We start from the raw sequence: 17,312 nt of genomic DNA, 5'->3' as shown, positions 1-17,312 counted from the left end.
GGATCTTTAACAGGTGCAGACTGGTAATGGGCGCAAGAGAACCCCACTAGGACTAGCAGAGATTAGAGGCAGGCACGAGGAAGCCACAGACACAACCTAAGGGCTGCCGTTTGTGGAAATGTTTTAATTGGAGATTTGTAGATACAGTGGTTAATCTGTTGCCCACAATTCCTTACCAATGAGGCCTCATGCTGGGATACCCTCCTCCCCACCACCTGAACATAGGATGGTCATAGACCATGTTCTTATGTTACAAAATTCACATCTCTGGTAAGCCAAGGACTGTGGGACAAAGGAACATTCCATAGCCAGTCACTACAGCTTGCTAGAAACATCAGTTACTTTAGAATACTTTAACTATAAAATATATTGAATTTCCATATATTAACCATATACATGTGTACCTATTACTAAATGTAGTCAGTTGTTACAAAAAAAATAAGACATTCTGGGAAAGCAGGCCATACACACACACATCAGCCTGAACTCCCCAGGTGAGGCCCCGTGCCACCAACTGCAACCGTCCATCCAAACTCAGTTCCAGACTGTTCTGGTGGCTAAACATACCCACAAGGCGCTGGTAACCCAGTCCATGCGGGCACCACCAGCTGTGGGAGTACAAGTCCCTCCAACTTCAGAGTGAAGGCTCCTGGCTGCAGACCTGGGCATGGGCCCAGCCCTCCCTTGCTTGGTCCCTGGTGACTGGTTCCCATGCCAAGGGTCTTCCAGGGGGTCTCAGGAACAAGTCTGATGGAGACTGATCACTGGCTGTGTCCACTGCACCTCCCTGTGCTCTGTAAGCCCCAAGATCACAGATCCAGACTGGCCCAGGCATGGGTTATAGGCCATTGATAAGTTTCTCCCTAGACCAAGTCCAACAGAGTATGTGGACAGCGGTCCCTGCGGTCATCCTGTGCCGAGGCCACAACCGGTCTGGTCCCCTGGGTTGCAGGGTGGGACTGAATGCTGGCCAGAAGGTGCAGGAGTCATGTGCTCAGGTGCTCTAGACAAGGACCTGCTGTTTGCCAGAGACGGTGGTGGGGTTGCCTCTTCCAGGGTGCAAGGGCAGGACATCAAAAGGCCTGAAGCCAGCTACCAGCGCCCAGTGGGGCTCACAGTACAATTGGCAGGCAGGGAGATCAATGCAGACCACTGTGTCCTTGGCCCTCACTTGGCCACAGCCTTGGTCTGGATCAGCCAGTCTTTCACCCTGCTGGGTTTACGAAGGCTGTGTGCGGATTCCGACTTCTTGAGGGTCTCATGCCGCCTGGTACCTTAAGGCCCAAAGACCCAGGTGGGGAGAACAGAAGACACCTCTGTACACAGTCCTATTTACAAAGAACCAGATGAAGATGGAGTTGCATGTGGCCTGGGCACAACTCTAGCAGAAGCTGGGAGAACTCCTAGGTGCTGGTCCTGGGGCTCAGCCTTGGTGCCTGGCAAGGGCTGCAGCCACATAAGGAGGGCCAGGCATACTGAAGTCCCTCCTCACAGTTTAATGATGATAATGCAACAAAAAACCTTTATATAAACAGTTTATTTACTCTAAACAGCAACACAGACAAAACGCCATATAAACACAAAGGAAGTGGTGCAGAATGGAGACGCTGGCCAACTTTGGATCTGAGGCTCATAAGCAACAGCCCAGGTTTCTGAGGAGGTTGAGGGTGGGGAGGGAGGGACAGTGTGGTTCTGTCATACAGCCAGCTGGAGGCCAGAGCTCTGAACAGTGGGAAGCATGCCTGCATCCGAGCGCGAAGAAACTAGCTCCTAGGGGCTTACCAAGTACAAAAGTTTATCATTTTACAGCAGTTGAAATACTGACATCAATATTAAAATAAAAGCAAGTTTTACATAACAATCAAAAATACAAAAGACTGAAGGAAGAGACCCTGTATGAAAAACTGGGGCAATTCAGCGAATTGAGACTGTATATGCCAGTGGCGGAAATGGAAAATGGCGCCCGCTCAACCCTCCCAGGCGACTAGTAACTGTACGCAGCGACTTAGATCTGCAAAAGGTGTAAACAAGTTCTTGCCAAGCCAATCCCTTCCTCGTCATGGAGCCACAGGGCCGCTGCTTATGAGGGGGCAAACTTCTTCGCTTGTGCTCGAACCCTTTTCTCATATTCCACTCTGTTTTGGCTGAGGAGGTCAAGAGAGAAAACACAGTTAGACAGGGTGATAACATGACCCACTCAGGGACAGGGTAGTAAAGTGGTTGTACCTGGTGGTCACTGTGACAGGAGAGGCAGCAACCTCCATTGAGAAGTTCTGTGGCCACCTCAACCCCTTAGGGACAGAACAGACTATCACCTAGAAGACAAAGTGGCCCTGGCTTCCTGTAGTGTCACTGCCTGTGCTATGTCTAGCCTCAGGCTGGAGCAGAACAATGGCACTCACAACACTCCCACCACTGAGTTCTAAGTGCAGTCTGCCAGTGGAAACCAGAACCATGGTGAACTCAGCACATCATAGCCTAGAAATCTGGCTAAAGTGACCTTCTCACCCCAGTCTCCCGGTACAGCCAGGAACACAAGTGTGCATCTCCACCTAGCAACTTTTAGCAAGACTGGTTTTCTTTTTTTAAAAAATGCTTTGTTCTATCTGCATGTTTGCCTGCAGGCCAGAAGAGGGAATCAGATCTCATTACAGATGGTTGTGAGCCACCATGTGGTTGCTGGGAATTGAACTCAGGATTTCTGGAAGAGCAGCGGGTGCTCTTAACCACTGAGCTGCCTCTCCAGCCCGCACAACCGGTCTTAATCCGCTATAACGAGCAAGCATGAGACAGGGCTATCAAGTGGAGAACAGCCCATAGACACTAGATTTTGCTCAGTAAGAACATGTGAGGGCTTTCAATATGGAAGGCATGTACCCACTGCTGAGACTTCAGACCTAGGCTGGCCTGCACAGTGTGTAGGAACAGAAAATTGACATAAGGAACAACGTGACCTTGAGGACCATGGGAACAAGACATCTGCATGAACTGCAATAGCCAAGTGCCTCTAGAGCAAGCCTGAGCCCACTGCCCAGCCCCAGAGTTTACAGACACTGCCAAAACTCAGACAGGATAGCCAAGGTGCAAATGACAGGTTCTTGTGCCAAGGTCACCCCAGAAAGGCTCAGTACCAAAACCCTAGCAGGGAGGACATAATACTTAGTAGCACATGCTAGTCCCAGGAGGGGGTTGTTGCTACCATGGGGACAGCAGCCCAGCACTCATCCAGCAGCACCGCTATTCACTAAACAAGGACACTAGACAATGACAGCAAGGCAACAGTCACTCAGGGAAGAGGGACATGAAACTTCTCCATATATGTTAAAACAAGCACACAAAGCAAGCCAGGGAGAGATCTGGATGATGCAGCAGAAAGTAAGCCCTCTACTGAAAAGTGAACTAAATGCTGGAAGAACAGAGCCCATGTTACCTAGGTGAGAACCAAACCCTCAGGCCAGCTGTGAACAGAGCCAGGTCCAAGGCAGAGTGCAGTGCTAAGCACTAGCTCAGTGAGAGGTTCAAAGAGTCTGGCAGGAGCATATCGGCTTCATGAGGCACATAGGCCAGTAACAGCATTCCACACAAGGGTCAGGCCCCGAAGAGCCTGGAGCACAGGTGGTAAGTGCAGAGCAGGCAAAGCATCGAGTGTAAGCTGCATTCCCAAGTTTCTAGTGACAATTCTAGGCAGGCCTGCCTTGGTCACCAAAGGCGGCAGCACACAAGCACCAAGGCTGGGCACGTGCCCTACTTTCCTCTGGTCTCTCCCCTGAAGATACAGCGCATACCATTCCTCCCTCTTCCTGCTTAGTTCTTGGGAGAGCAGATCCAGTGGGGAGATGGATCTCATTAGGGTCACAGGCTAAAATAGAGGTGCCTAGGACTCTACTCCCATTGGGAGGAGTAGAGGGGTTGATGCCTAAGACACAGGGAGAGCAGCGTTCAAGGTCCCTGCAATGGAACCAATCTTGGGGTCTCAGCCAGAATTACTTCAGTGCTTGCCTAGATCAGCGGGATCCTTGTAGACAGCGAAGATAAAGCATACACAGCGAGTTCTGTCAGCTCTCATTTTGGTGTCATTTTAATTCAGAGGCAGAGAATTCTTTTTTACCTCCCTGGCAGTCACCAGACTCCCAACCTAGCTTCATTATGTCCCCACACATTAGCCCAGAGGATGAGGGGGCGGGGTGGGGGGTAGAAGTCCAGGACACCAAAAACATGGAACCTCTATTTTCAGGGTTTTCCTTGCTCCTACAGCACTGGTTCAACTGCCATTCAAATTCTAACTTCATGTTTACGTGATGTCATCCTCCTCAGCAGATGCAGAGCTCAGAGCACTGTCCTAGCAAGAAGACTGTGCTATCATGCAGCAGGCCACAGACACTAGTGTCCACCAGTGCCCACATCACCTGTTCTGCACCTGTCATCTTACCGCACACCACGCTCTGGTCCCCTGTTCTGTTCAGGGTAAGCTCCTTGCACACATACTTCTGTTGCTATGTACGTTGTCAGACATGTACAATTTCCTTGACGATTCTGACTACATTCCATGGTCACCTAGTGTAGTGCTGCCACCAAGTGGGAGCCTGCGCCTCTTCCTCAGAGCCTCCCTGAGGAAGTCTAACACCCCAGAGCTCCTCTCTACAGGCAGCCAGTCTGAACTTCCAGGGAAGGAAGGTTAGCCAGTGGGTGGTTGCTACTAACCAGTAAATTGTGTAGGCCTCTGCTTGAGCTGGGTCTTGGATATTTGGTTCATTAAGAAGTTCTTGTATTCCTAATAAGATCTGTGGGAGAAACATAATCAGTTAACACTGATGGGGCTGGGGGGGGGAGGTTTGAAAAGAGGCCTTGGACACCGTCAACAGGGCACACCACGAAGGCTGGCCAGCTGCCTACCCATACCTGTTTGATCGTGATAGCTGGCCTCCAGTCCTTGTCTTCCTCCAGGATGGACAGGCACACTGTGCCAGAAGGATACACGTTTGGGTGAAACAGTGGTGGCTCAAATTTACCTGGACAACAGGGAAAGAAAGGAATACTTCTGGAGGCAGATGCTGTCCCCCAGCCCACGCTACCTTTGCTTTCCTTCCTGACAATGATGCACCTCAACTCAAACTCAGTAGCAGAGAGGCCAGAAAGAGGAGGATGAGAATACACCTCTTCCTCCTGAGCCAAGCCTGGACACACCAGACAGCTCTGCTTGAGGAGACTGGAGCAGCCAAGGTGAGATCATGGCCAGGAGCTGAGGCAGTTGAGCCTATGACCTTCTCCCAAGTCCCTAGTCAGAGGGGACAAAGTTTTAAGGCTGGAGGGAACTAGCCAGAGTAAACACCCCAGTGTGTAAACCACCTTAACGTACAGGCGTCAAGCATAGCATATTTCTTTACAGTAGACAAGTCTGCCACGAGCCCCACTCGGCTCTGCTCCACAGCTGATACTTAGGATGTGCCTCACCTTGACCCAGGCAAACTTCCTACTTATTTTCAAAAATGTATACTCAAAAGTACAAGTCTAACAGCAGCTTGGCTTATCAGCACATGAAGGGGCCTGGGGATGGAGTTCTGCGGCAGGGCACTTCCCTTATGTACATAAGGCTTTGGAATGGGCTGGGCAGCTGTGGCAGCAACACAGCTATACCAGCTACTCTGTAGGCTAGGCAGAAGATTGAGTTGAAGGCCAGCCTAGGCATCTTAGTGAAGTCTTATTTTTTTAAAAAAAGGAGTAGGGTTGGAGAAATGGCTTAGAGGTTAAGAACACTGTGCTTCCAGGGGATCTGGGTTCAATTCCCAGGAGTTTTTTTTTTTGTTTTTTTGTTTTAGAAGTTTTTTGAGACAAGGTTTCTATGTATAGTACAGCCTTGACTGTCTTAGAATTCACTATGTAGACCAGACTGGCCCCAAACTCACAGAGATCTGCCTGTCTCTGCTGTTTGAGTACTGGGATTTAAGGTGTGTGCCACCACCGTGGGGATGTGGGGAGTAGCTGCTTCTGGTCCAGGGAAGAGTGAGAGTTAAGTGTGTGTGTGTCTTACACATATGAGCGTTGAGGTGCCCACAAAAGCCAGAGGATCCTCCTGGAGCGGGAGTTACAGATGGTTGTGAATTACTCAATGTGAATTCTGAAAGCTCAACTTGAATCCTGTGCAAGAGCTGCATATGCTCTTAACTGTTGAGCATCTCTCTAGCCCCTCACAGAAAGGTTTTTAGTGGATATACTGCCGCTGTTAATGTAACGTTGAGGACCAAACTAGATAAATAGTATAGCCTGCGGGCTGGAGAGATGGCTCAGTGGTTAAGAGCACCGGCAGCTCTTCCAGGAGCTGGGTTCAATTCCCAGCAACCGCATGGTAGCTCACAGCTGTCTATAACTCCAGTTCCAGGAGATGACACCCTCATAGACAAATGTACACATAAAATAAAAAATTTAAAAAAATGGCGCACTCTGTTAAGCTTCAGTTACTGTAATGTTTTAGAGCCAGCAACATGGCTCACTGGGTAAAGGCACTAGCTGCCAAGCCTGATGATTTCAGTTTTATCCCTGGGACTCACACAATGTGAGAAAAAACGCATACAAATTATACTCTGGCTTCCATACATTTGCTGCTGTATATGTGCATGCTGGTGCACATAATACTCATAGTAATTTTTTTGTTTTTGAGACAGGGTTTCTCTGTGTAACCCTGGCTTCCCCAAAACTTGCGCTGTAGATAGGTTGGACTCAATTCAGAGTTCCACCCCTTTCTGCCTCCCAAGTGCTGGGACTAAAGGCATGCACCACCACTGCCCAGCTAGTTCTGTTATACTCTAATTGTCCATGAGCTTTAAATAACAACAAAAAAATGCAGGACTGCAGATCAGTGATGGAATACTTGCCTAGCACCCATGAGGCCCTGGTTCAAACCAAAGCACCACAAAAATAAATACTAAATTAATGAAGAAATGAAGATGAGAGAGAATGAACACCAGGCATTAATGTTGAAAGTTCAGAGAAAACACAAGGTCTGTCCAGAGGGGCTGAGATTCAGTGTGTGCCTTGTGACTGTGGTTACTGAATGCCACTCCAAGCAATGCTATGAGAAAGAACTAGAACGAGACTTGTGCCCCAGATATATCAATATGCGAATGGAGAGGGTGGTGGGTGCCTAGGTCTTAAAACTAATCCTATCAGGTTCTCTAGCTCAGCTGTCTCACAGCTGGTCAGGGTCTCCAGTCCTGGTTCCCATTTCCACAGATCTCCAGGTGTTGCAAACATCTTTAACCCCAGCACTCAAGAGGCAGAGGCTGGTGAATCTCTGAGATTGAGGCCAGCCTGGTCTACAGATGGAGTTCCAGGACAGCCAGAGAAAACCCCGTCTAAACCCCCATTTTTTTTTTTAAATGAATGTGGGTATTTTACCTGCATGTATGTGTAAAGCCCACAGAAGTCAGGAGGGTGTCATAGCCCCTGGGACAGGAGTTATAGCCAGTTGTGAGCTGTCATGGAATGCTAAAATCCAGCCTTGGTCCTCTAGAAGAGCTGCTAATGTTCTGCACTACAGCGCCAACGCCAGTTCCTGGAAGCTGCTTTAAAGGCATGTCTATCTTGTATCCCTTACTGCTCAGAAGGGTAGCGTGGTCTCGATATAAGCCCTTCTCCAGCAGGCTTCTTTCCCAATCCAGGACATATCTTTTTATTCTTTAAATTGTACTTTCCAGTAAACGCAAGTTTAATCTCATTTGGCAACTGTATTTTCTTCTACTAATGATGACTCGCATTCGAATCTCAGCGAACCTGAATCTCCTACTAGCTCCCAGCCCCGTCTTACTTTTAGCCTCACTCTGGCAGCAACTGCTTTGAGAGGCATGGATCAGACATTAAGGATTTTACTATTCTGCTGTCTGGGGGATTTATAAGCCACATCCTTGCTTCCTTTCACCCTAGGTATTTCCCAGGCTGCTATTACCGCACACCTGCACCATCTGACTCTGGTCATCACCAATGAGGCTTCCACAGCATTCCTACAGCACAGTCCTAGAAAGCAGTGGCAAGCGGCCTGCTTTAGTGGTCAACGCAGGGATCTTTCAAGGAAATGTCCAATCTTTACACCCTGCAACAAGTGCCCAAGAGTTCCTGCTGTTCAGTTTTTGGCTGCATTAGCCTTCCTCCCCAAGGTCTACTCTACTTTATGGCTGGTTAACTCCTCTTGGTAACCTAGAAAAACCTGAGATCCAGGAAGGTATGCTCTGACCCCTGCATCTCTCTCACTAGCTGGTGTCTAAGACTGTCTCAACTCCAAGGTCACACAGATAGCCAGTCCCTGTCCAGGGGACAAGAGTCCAGGGCCTCTTGTACTTCTCTGGTGAAGAATACCTTCCACCCCAAGATCATGGAAAACCTCTGGAACCTTCTCCAAAGCTGCCCTATTCCCCATTCACTTGGCTGAGATGAACCCATAGGTTCATCTCCCAAGCAACCCCTGGTAATTTCATCCCATATCCAGTGAGTGTGTATGGATTTTCCGGACTATCCACTCTGCTTCATGGTCTGGCTGCCTGTCTTTGAACCAATCCTACAACATTTAACCATGTAACTGGTGATTCACCCTGTTAACAGGTCTGGACAATTTCTTCACACTGGGTCTTTCAGCGCCCCTGGAACTTCCAAGGGACTAACTGCCCCTGCCCTTTGCACAACTCTGCATGCACTCTGGAGACTGCCTGAGTGGACACCCTATGGTATGTGGAGATCAGCTAGGAGAATGAGGGTATCCTGGGCTTCTTAGAAATGCCCATGGTTTCCAGCACAGAGTTCTCTCTCAGAAAATTACTTAGTTTTCAAACTCCTATATGCTACAATCCATTTCTTCACTTTTCCCTTATAAGAAGTTGCATTGGGGCTGAGAAGACGGCTCAGAGGTTAAGAGCACTGCCTGCTCTTCCAAAGGTCCTGAGTTCAATTCCCAGCAACCACATGGTGGCTCACAACCATCTGTAATGAGATCTGGTGCCCTCTTCTGGCCTGCAGGCATACACGCAGAAAGAATACTGCATACTTAATAAATAAATAAATATTTTTTTTTTTTTAAAAAAAAGAAGTTGCATCTTGGTTTTCCTTGTCAGCTGAGAAACTTCTCGCTTCATTATATTTGCTTAGGATTCCAGAACCACATGAAAGCAACGAGACAAGCAATTGTGTCTGTCTCAACCTTAGATCCCTACCCCCTAATTAAATGAAAGCACTAATTGGCTGTGCAGTGGTGGTGCACGCCTTTAATCGCAGCACTTGGAAAGAGGCAGGTAGACCTTTGAGTTCAAGGATAGACTGGTCTACAGAGCCAGTTCTAGGACAGTCAAGGCTACACAGAGAAACCCTGCCTTGAACCCCTCCACTGCTCCAAATCCCACTAATAATAGGACTGCAGAAAACACTGACAAAGTAAGAGTCCACCCAGTGGTTCCCAATAAGGTATGTTTAAGTCACTGCATCTCTATTTACAAGTCAACTGTGAAAGCTCAGACCTGGTCATACCCTGGGCAGAATGATGGTGGTGGGCACTGCACCCCCAAGCAAGTTCTGCTGAGCTTGTCTAGCCTTCTCCTTCTGGACACAGTCCAGCCTTCACTTTTCACCTACTGACCTGAAGGCTCAACATTCAGGCCACACAGTCTCTCACTGGGACGGGAGGCATGAATGGGAACAAACAATGCAGCAGCAGCAGCAGACTGGAATGAAGGAGATTCTTCTCTCCTTTGGTGCTTTGAATTAATACATATGCTAACCACTCACTCAACCTAGGAAAGCCTTGAGACTCCTGCTCTCCTACACCTGCGGGCACCAAATCATCCAGGAGCTTACACTCGGAACTCACAACTTTCCCTCTGAAATGTGGTACCTCCTGATTGACTGGGATTAGAGACCACACTAATTACATGCTCTTCTATCCTGGGACTTGTGATCCAAGGCGACTCACCAAAAATGCTTTTATCCCAGCACTGACACCTGCCTGCTGGGCAGAGCATCCGGCTCCCAAAGGGAGGCTCTGGGAAGGGGACTGCAAGCTCTCTGCAGAACTTACATTTTGGTGGTGAGGACGGATAGTCATCTTTGAAAAGCATCCGCAGTTTGAACAAGCCTCCTTCCCATGGAGTCTGTGGGAAGGGAACTAAGGTTAGATACGTAGCTCACATGCCAAGTAAGACCAGAAGTTTCCCGAAACCCAGGTGCTTTGGGCTGATTCTCTAACAGCCCCACACCATCACTGTACCTCTAGGGCTGAAGATGACGCCCACTTGTGCCTATGGGAGCTAGACAACAGCCTTCCTCAGATAGAATGGGGGCAGAAGCTGGCTTGAACACAACAAGTAGGGGAGCTTGCCAGATGCTGGAGGGCTCAGGACCCCCAGAGTTCTTGGGTGGCTGAGAACACCAAAGAGCTCAGCAAACAAAGTTGGGCCCAGCAGTTTATACTTGTATTAGTCAAGTCTGCACCTTGGAGCCTACCCCGGGAGGGACAGGGTACTATTTCCCAACCCAGCAGCTTTCCTACCCCCAGCTCATGCAATGGAAGCACCATGGTGGAACTGCTCAACCCTGACTCGGACTCTGACAGGCCAGAACCCACCCACCCCCATACTGTGACAGATGAACCCGCTCAGGTGCTAAGCTGAACCTGGAGGCCCTAGTCTGGACAATGCCTTCTCTCTCACATGCTTTACAAGTTCTGGGCAAGGACAGCAAACTGGCAACACCGAGGCCAATGTGCACACAGCTTGTGTTCTCCGGGACACCTTGTCACCGGGGCTTACCACTTTGTACCCAGCTATCTTCGCCTGCTCCTCACCCCAGGGTTTCCAATGATTTGCCAGGGTCCAAGCCTCCCTACCACCACAGCCACTCCTTGGCTTGGTGAGGGCTGTGACCTGATAGGCTGGCTGTGGTCAGATGTTAAAGATATGTAAACCCAAGTCCCTTCTAGTAGTTCTGCTCCCTCAAATCTCTTGTTAGAAACAGCGAGGTACAAAGCCAACGGCAGCCCTTACCCCCTTCTTTCCAGGGATAGCGCACTCCCAATTCATCAGGTTCATCGTGCCATCAGGGTTCTTTGTTGGGACAGCCACAAAGCCCTGAGAAAGAACAGTCACAAAACAAACCAGCTCAGAGAACAAGCCTAGATCTCACCCAGCGGCTACAGGCTGAGCAGCAGGGAACACAATCCAACAGAAGGTCCCTCCTTGTAGATCAGAAAAAGAACGCTCCTTACAAAAGGGTGGTCCTTCCTCCAAGCTTTCCTTTCCTGGGCAAGTCGGCTGAGGGCAATCCCCGACATATTCAAAGTCCCTGGAACAGACAGCATAAAGGGATGGTTAGGTGAAGCGCGCGCGCATACATGTATACACGTGTACGTGTACACACACACACACCCCTGTGCCATCTCCCCACCCCCCATCTCAGCCAGAGAAGGCTGTTTCCAAGCTGGGCAAGCTACCTTTGAGCAAGTGCTGACATTATAACCCTCAATAGGCACTCCTCACTACTCCTGAAACCCCCCCCCAGGTAGGCAGGGCACAACTGCTGTCCCTCCTGTGGTTTACAAACCCCAACCATTGGGAGGGCAGTGAGGAGAGCCCGCACAAAGGCTGTCACCTCTCCACAGTCAAACTCTCAGGACAGGGAGGGCCTACAGGCACCGGAAGCACTCACCTATGGCCAGGATATGGCTCAATGGCTCTCTTCAGCACAACCCCACTCCCCCGAAAGGTAGAGTGCTAGCCTGGGAGCAGAAGGAGGTACTGCCCTCCAGGTACACCAGATACAGGAACTCTGGCACAACTTAGAATCATTCTCGACAGGACAATCACTACTCCTGAAAGCACCGACGAGAAAAATCTGCAGCACAGGGCAGAAGAACGCAAACCCCAGGCCAGGAGCACTTGCCAGGGCGTTATCAGCACACCTGGACAAGGCCCTTAGGTTCCACTCAGCAAGGGTAAAGGACCGCCTCCACCTAGGCCCACAGCCACTTTGACTGTGGCTCCAAACTGGCTGCCACCTGCTCACCTTTTCCTTTTCCCCTCTTTTTAGTCTCACATGAGACAGCACCCAGAGACTTCCAAACTTACAGAGCAATGGGATCAAGGGGTGGGTGGAAGCAAGCCGGCCCCTTGAGCAAGGATCTAGCAGATAAAAAGGTATCTTTCTAAAGTGGTTCACACTGAGCTGCTTCTCAGGACAAAAGTCCCATAGCTGATTCCAACTTGAGGCTTCCACCATTCTCATGTGGGGCTCCACTGGGCTCGGGGACAAAATCTCCCAGCAGAACCAGCACCAACTCAGCCTGTTTTCATCTCCAAGTGGTCTCTAAGCACTGGGATATCCTGTAGTCTTCTCTCTCAGGCACAGTCTTCAATCTTCTCAGGACAAGAGCAAGATTCTTGCTAGAATAGGCTCCTGCTACAGCCTCTAACACATCTCAACCAGACCTCCCTAGAGCTCCTGCTAGCTTGTACTTAGCTCAGGCTGCCCATCTTACCTGCACTGTCCTGACTCCCCTAGGAACTGCCCTGCATTCTTGACCCAGTGGGGGGGAGGGGAGGAGGGCCCTCCACAGCTCAAAGGCCTCATTCCCTGCGCTACAGGTTGGCTGATTATAAACATGCACCTCCACCTGTGTGAGCATAGTTCTCTGGTATCTCCTAAACAGACCCACTGGGTCAAAGCAATCTGGTAGAGCCCTGCACTGAGGTCCTAGATGGCTTGTTTTTGAGCTAAGAGTCTCACACTGTAACCCAGGCTAGCCTGAAACTCACAACAATCCTTCTGGCTAGCTTCTTAGTATTGGGATTATAGGCATGAACCACATCTGGTCTCTAGACAGCTTTCCTTTCCCCACCCCTTTTTGAGATAGGGTCTCACCATGTGGCCAGAGCTGGCCCAGAAACACACTATGTAGAGCAGACTGGCCTTAACAAACTGGCCTGCCTGAGTGTTGGACATTACTGGCATGCACTACCACACCTGGCCCTAGATTTCTCTTGATGACTTCATCAAATACACCAGCAGAAAAGGGCTAGGACTGCCATCAGGGGTGGAGCATCACCTAGGAGCCCATTTTTCAGGAACTCGGGTGAGGTCACTATAAAACAAACGCAAGGACAAGCGGTGGTGAAACACGCCTTTAATCTAGCTAGCACTCAGGAGGCAGATGCAGGTGGATGTGCAGGTTCGAGGCCAGCCTGGTCTACAGAGTGAGCTCCAGGACAGCCAGGGCCACATAGAGAAACCCTGTCTCGAAACAAAAAAGCAAAACCATAGACACCCAGTATTGGTATTTTTAATATCCTATACACTCAAAGTCAACACGAAGAAACTCTTTAAGAAGCACAAGCCACCAGACAAGCTTGTGACAGAGAACCATCAAGTGACACAAACTCCAGTCAAAGTCCAAAGTGTACAAACTAAAGACTCCTCTCTTACCTGACCTCAAGTCAAAAAACAAAGGCTCAAGCCCAAACCCCTGTCCCTCCCCACCACAGGAGTAGAGACTGTCCAAAACAAGCATGATCACCAAGGCTCTACCACCAACCCCCAAGACCCGCCTGAATATTCATATCTTAGCAAACAGAAGATCCAGGTGGCACTCATCCAAGACAGAAGGACAGGTTGCTGCCCACATGGACTCACTGTTGGGAAGAGAGGAGCCACAACACCCAGGTGATACTGCCATGAGAAACATGGCAGGGAAGGACTAGCTCTGAGCTGTCTCTGTGTGTGTGTGTGGGGGGGGGCAGACCTGAGGAAGTCAACAGCTGGAGCAGAGCTTGGAAGCCTAGGGCTTCACTTCCAATGTGTCCCACTTTTCAACTAGTCCTCAGTGGACAGGCCTAACTGCACCCCGGCTCCTGGGAACTTGCCCCCCTCAGGCTTAGGAGCACAAGCACTCTACCTTCCCCAACTGAGGGTAGGCTGTAAAGGAGCTGCCATCCCCACCCAGCAAATCAGATGGCACAAGATCCCAAGCAAGGCTGGGTAGGACTTCCAAACAGGTTCCCAAACCCCTAGCCACTGCTCTGGAGAAAGGGGCCGGCCAGAGAACTCTGTCCTAACATCCAAATGTGACTATCCCAGTGTGAAAACAACTGAGGAGTTGCACGTGGTGGCTCAAGCTCGCACACTCAGTATTAAGGAGGCTGGAAGGGGGGCAGGGGAAGGACCACCAAGAGTTAGTTCAAGGTCAGCCTGGGATGCTATCTCAAAAGGAGTTACAGGGAAGTGAGAGATGATTCTACAAAAGCTTACAAAGGCCTTCTTGCCCCACGGTCGAGCAAAGGAGCCCTAGGACACATCTGTAATGATCTAAGCAGAAACCTGGTCCTCCCCCACCTTAAGTACATCTCGCCTTCCCGAGTTAACAGCCACTTCGTGAGCTGGAAAGTTTTCTGAGGCAAAGACAAAATAACCCCCAGCTACCAGACCAGAGCCAGGCAGGGAATACAGGGCTAGGTCTTCTTCGCATACCAGGCTTCCTGTAATCCGCTGTATTTGTCTGGCAACAAATACAGAACTACTTACCGGCCAGAGAGCATGTGCAAGGTTGCTTATTTCCACCCACCTCGACTCACTCATAAGCAACACGGAGTACCAGGTACTACGGCTGGCTCGGATAAAGCTAAGCTGCCTCTTCCACCTGAATGCATACTGCAGGCCCTAAGGACCCTTCACTTAGGATACTAGGCTGTTTCTTAAGTTTCCAGCGGCAGAGTCAGCTAGAGGAAGGCAGGACTGCCATCACTCACAGCCCAAACATCTTTAGAATCAGAACAAATTCCCCTTCGATGCCTGTTTTCTGTTGCGGAGGCAGGTAACTCACCCACTAAAGCAACAGTTCCTTAAGAATAAAGGACAGTGGGGCAGAGAATCTGCACAAAACACCCACAAAACCCAAAGGACAGATCCAGTGTCTGGGCAACGGACGAAGTGAAGCAAGCCTTCTGCTGCGACTCCGGTGCTTACAGGCCGCGACACGGCCCAGTGCCCACGGCCTTCCTGCACTCCCGCTCGCCCAACCACGGGCCCAGCACCGCCCAGAACGAGTCTGGTAGCTACCGCAAAGCTCAGATCGTCTGTTGTGGGGTCAGCGGAACTCAGTCCGCCAGGAATAGGGGGAATAGGGGACGGTGTTCCCAACCCCGCACTCGCCCGGGGCACAGCGGCTGGGCCCCAGTGCCCCAAGGGCCGAGGCTCGGAGGCGGGAGGAGGCCGTGAGCTAGAAGGGCCGCGGCGGCTCAGCTCGGCGCCTCCAGGAAGCCTACAGGGAACGGCGGCGACGCGGGGCGAGGATCGGAGTGCGAGCGCGGGCCGGTGGCGGCTCACCTGGGCGACCACGGCCCGGACCGTCGCGGCGGCAGAGGCGGCGGCGTTCCTTTGTCTCGGGACTTCCCTCCGCGCCCGCCGCGCGCAGCCCGGAGCGCAGGACCCCAGCGGGCGGGGCGGGGCGGGGCTTGAGCTGGGCTGCCCGCCGCACGCCTGCTCCACGTACGGTGGCTCCTGTCTCGTGTCCTACGCCTTCTATGCAGACACGCGCTTCCCGCCGCCCGCGCTCGGCCGCCGAGCTCTAATTGCCCGCGACCGCCTACAGACCCCGGGCGCGGGGCACCGGTCCAGGCAGGCGGCTCCCTGAACGGCCGCAGTCTTAAAGGGGACGCGTACTAAGCTCGAGGGAGCGTCTGCAAACTCCTCCTCGGGATAAGCGCGTCCATTCGAGGACACGCCGGCGAGCCGTGTGGAGGAAAGGAAGTCGAGATTCCCAAGGGTCGTCCGGATGCTCAGAGGGCACCTTTTCGGGCATAGGCCCTGGAGGTATCCTTGGGCTTAAGGCCCAGGTTCTGGGAGCAAAGATTACTGAGGCCTAAGCATCCTAAGAAACGTCGCAGGACGGTAGCAATCCCTGGAGCAGCAACACTTGTGAAACTTCCTGTAATTGGCAGGCTCGAGGACCTGGGCGGGGCGTATCTCGAATCTACCCAATGAACTGGCCTCATACAAAGGGCCAAACGCATGCAAAACCGACGGGAAGAGAAATGTGGATGCTCCCTAACTTACAGGCTGGCCCTTGGTGGGGGAGGGGAACAGGTCTGAACCATGGGGGAGGGGCAGCAGCCGGGACACCCCCACCCCCACCCCCTCCACTACCCTGCAGCCAACACCTCAGTTCCACCTGAAATTCCTGCGCGGCTTCTACTGGCCCTGCTGGATACGTTCTCGTCGTGCTGTGTCCTGGTCCAGTTTCCTCGGCCAGCCCTCAGCAACCCAGCTCCCTACCCGGATGCCTCCTCACCGACGGGACGGGTACTTAGAACCGTCAGCTGGCCCCCTGGTGGCCACCCTGGCGCCTGCTCTACTTTTTGGCACGTGCCGAGACCTTCCGGGGCCAGTTCCAGCTTCCTGAGATCCTTGAACTATGTATCCGGGGGTCCTGGGAACTCTAGGAGTGACCAGTCCTCATCTGTTCATCTGTTGGTGTCCCCAGTGTACTCACCACTCTCTCCCTCCTTATTCCTTTTCCTTTTCTTGCCTTCTGAGGCTGTTAGGTGCACCGGAACAGGACCCCGGGCCTATGTCCCTTGCCCGTAACTGCCCAGTGTTTCTTGGAGCTCAGCCTGTAAATTCCTCCTGTTGTTTTGGAGGGAGAGTAAGATCACCATGAACACCAGATCCTAGAGACCTTGGTCTCACTGGGGCTGAGTTGTGGACAAGGTCTGTTTAGAAACAATCCCCTGCCACCCAGCTGTAGTGGTGGTGACCCCAGCAGGCCTGTCCCCCTCAATAGAAGGTATCGATTTTGGGTCTGTCTCAGCCTACACAACAGCTTCCAAGACTGATGGCTCCTGGGCCCACTTGTTGACCCAGCCCACCCCTGACCTGTGTGCCATCAGGGACCAAAGTCATCAGCAGATTGTCTGGGACCTCTGGGTGGCCCACCACGGGGCCAGTGGCTCGGAGTGACCCAGTAATTTTTTAATTTTGAGGTTTTTAGCTTAGGGTCTCATACATTAGCCTTGGCTGGCTTCCAACTCAAGGATGACCTTGACCTCTTGTTCCAAGTGATTCCACTCCCCAGTTGCCCAAGTAACACCACGTCTACTTTGGAATCTACATTTTCAGCACCACAGTTGAGCCTGATCTGGACTCATGGCTATTGGGCTTTCTGCAAGAATGAAGCCCAACATCAGAGGGAGGCAAAGGGGAGGGCAGAGCTGGGAGGTGGAGAGGCTACCTGGAAGGGCTGTGCTCGTGGGCCACCTGTGGGCTACAGGAGCTGCAGAAGGCTGTAGAGCAGG

The 17,312-nt window shown here is 51.3% G+C and overlaps 1 protein-coding gene across 5 annotated transcripts; it reads right to left on the bottom strand.

The window, feature by feature from the left end:
* Positions 1-1,522: 1,522 nt before the first annotated feature.
* On the bottom strand, positions 1,523-16,345 carry Ube2i (ubiquitin conjugating enzyme E2 I). Of its 5 annotated transcripts, none has more exons than XM_075941496.1 (7): positions 16,190-16,345; positions 11,237-11,313; positions 11,016-11,099; positions 9,947-10,124; positions 4,900-5,009; positions 4,702-4,781; positions 1,523-2,144 (listed from the first exon to the last, which is right to left on the bottom strand). In XM_075941496.1, the coding sequence occupies exons 2-7, from the start codon at positions 11,300-11,302 to the stop codon at positions 2,081-2,083; spliced, it is 582 nt and encodes a 193-aa protein (XP_075797611.1). In that variant the 5' UTR covers positions 11,303-11,313; positions 16,190-16,345; the 3' UTR covers positions 1,523-2,080. The 5 variants fall into 5 exon arrangements, with proteins under 5 accessions (XP_075797611.1, XP_075797614.1, XP_075797612.1 ...); XM_075941499.1 differs by having other exon boundaries at positions 10,052-10,124; XM_075941497.1 differs by lacking the exon at positions 16,190-16,345 and adding an exon at positions 15,346-15,875.
* Positions 16,346-17,312: the final 967 nt, after the last annotated feature.

Source organism: Microtus pennsylvanicus, chromosome 11 (genome assembly GCF_037038515.1).
Source record: "Microtus pennsylvanicus isolate mMicPen1 chromosome 11, mMicPen1.hap1, whole genome shotgun sequence".
NCBI lineage: Eukaryota > Metazoa > Chordata > Mammalia > Rodentia > Cricetidae > Microtus > Microtus pennsylvanicus.
This window is presented reverse-complemented; position numbering and strand designations above follow the sequence as displayed.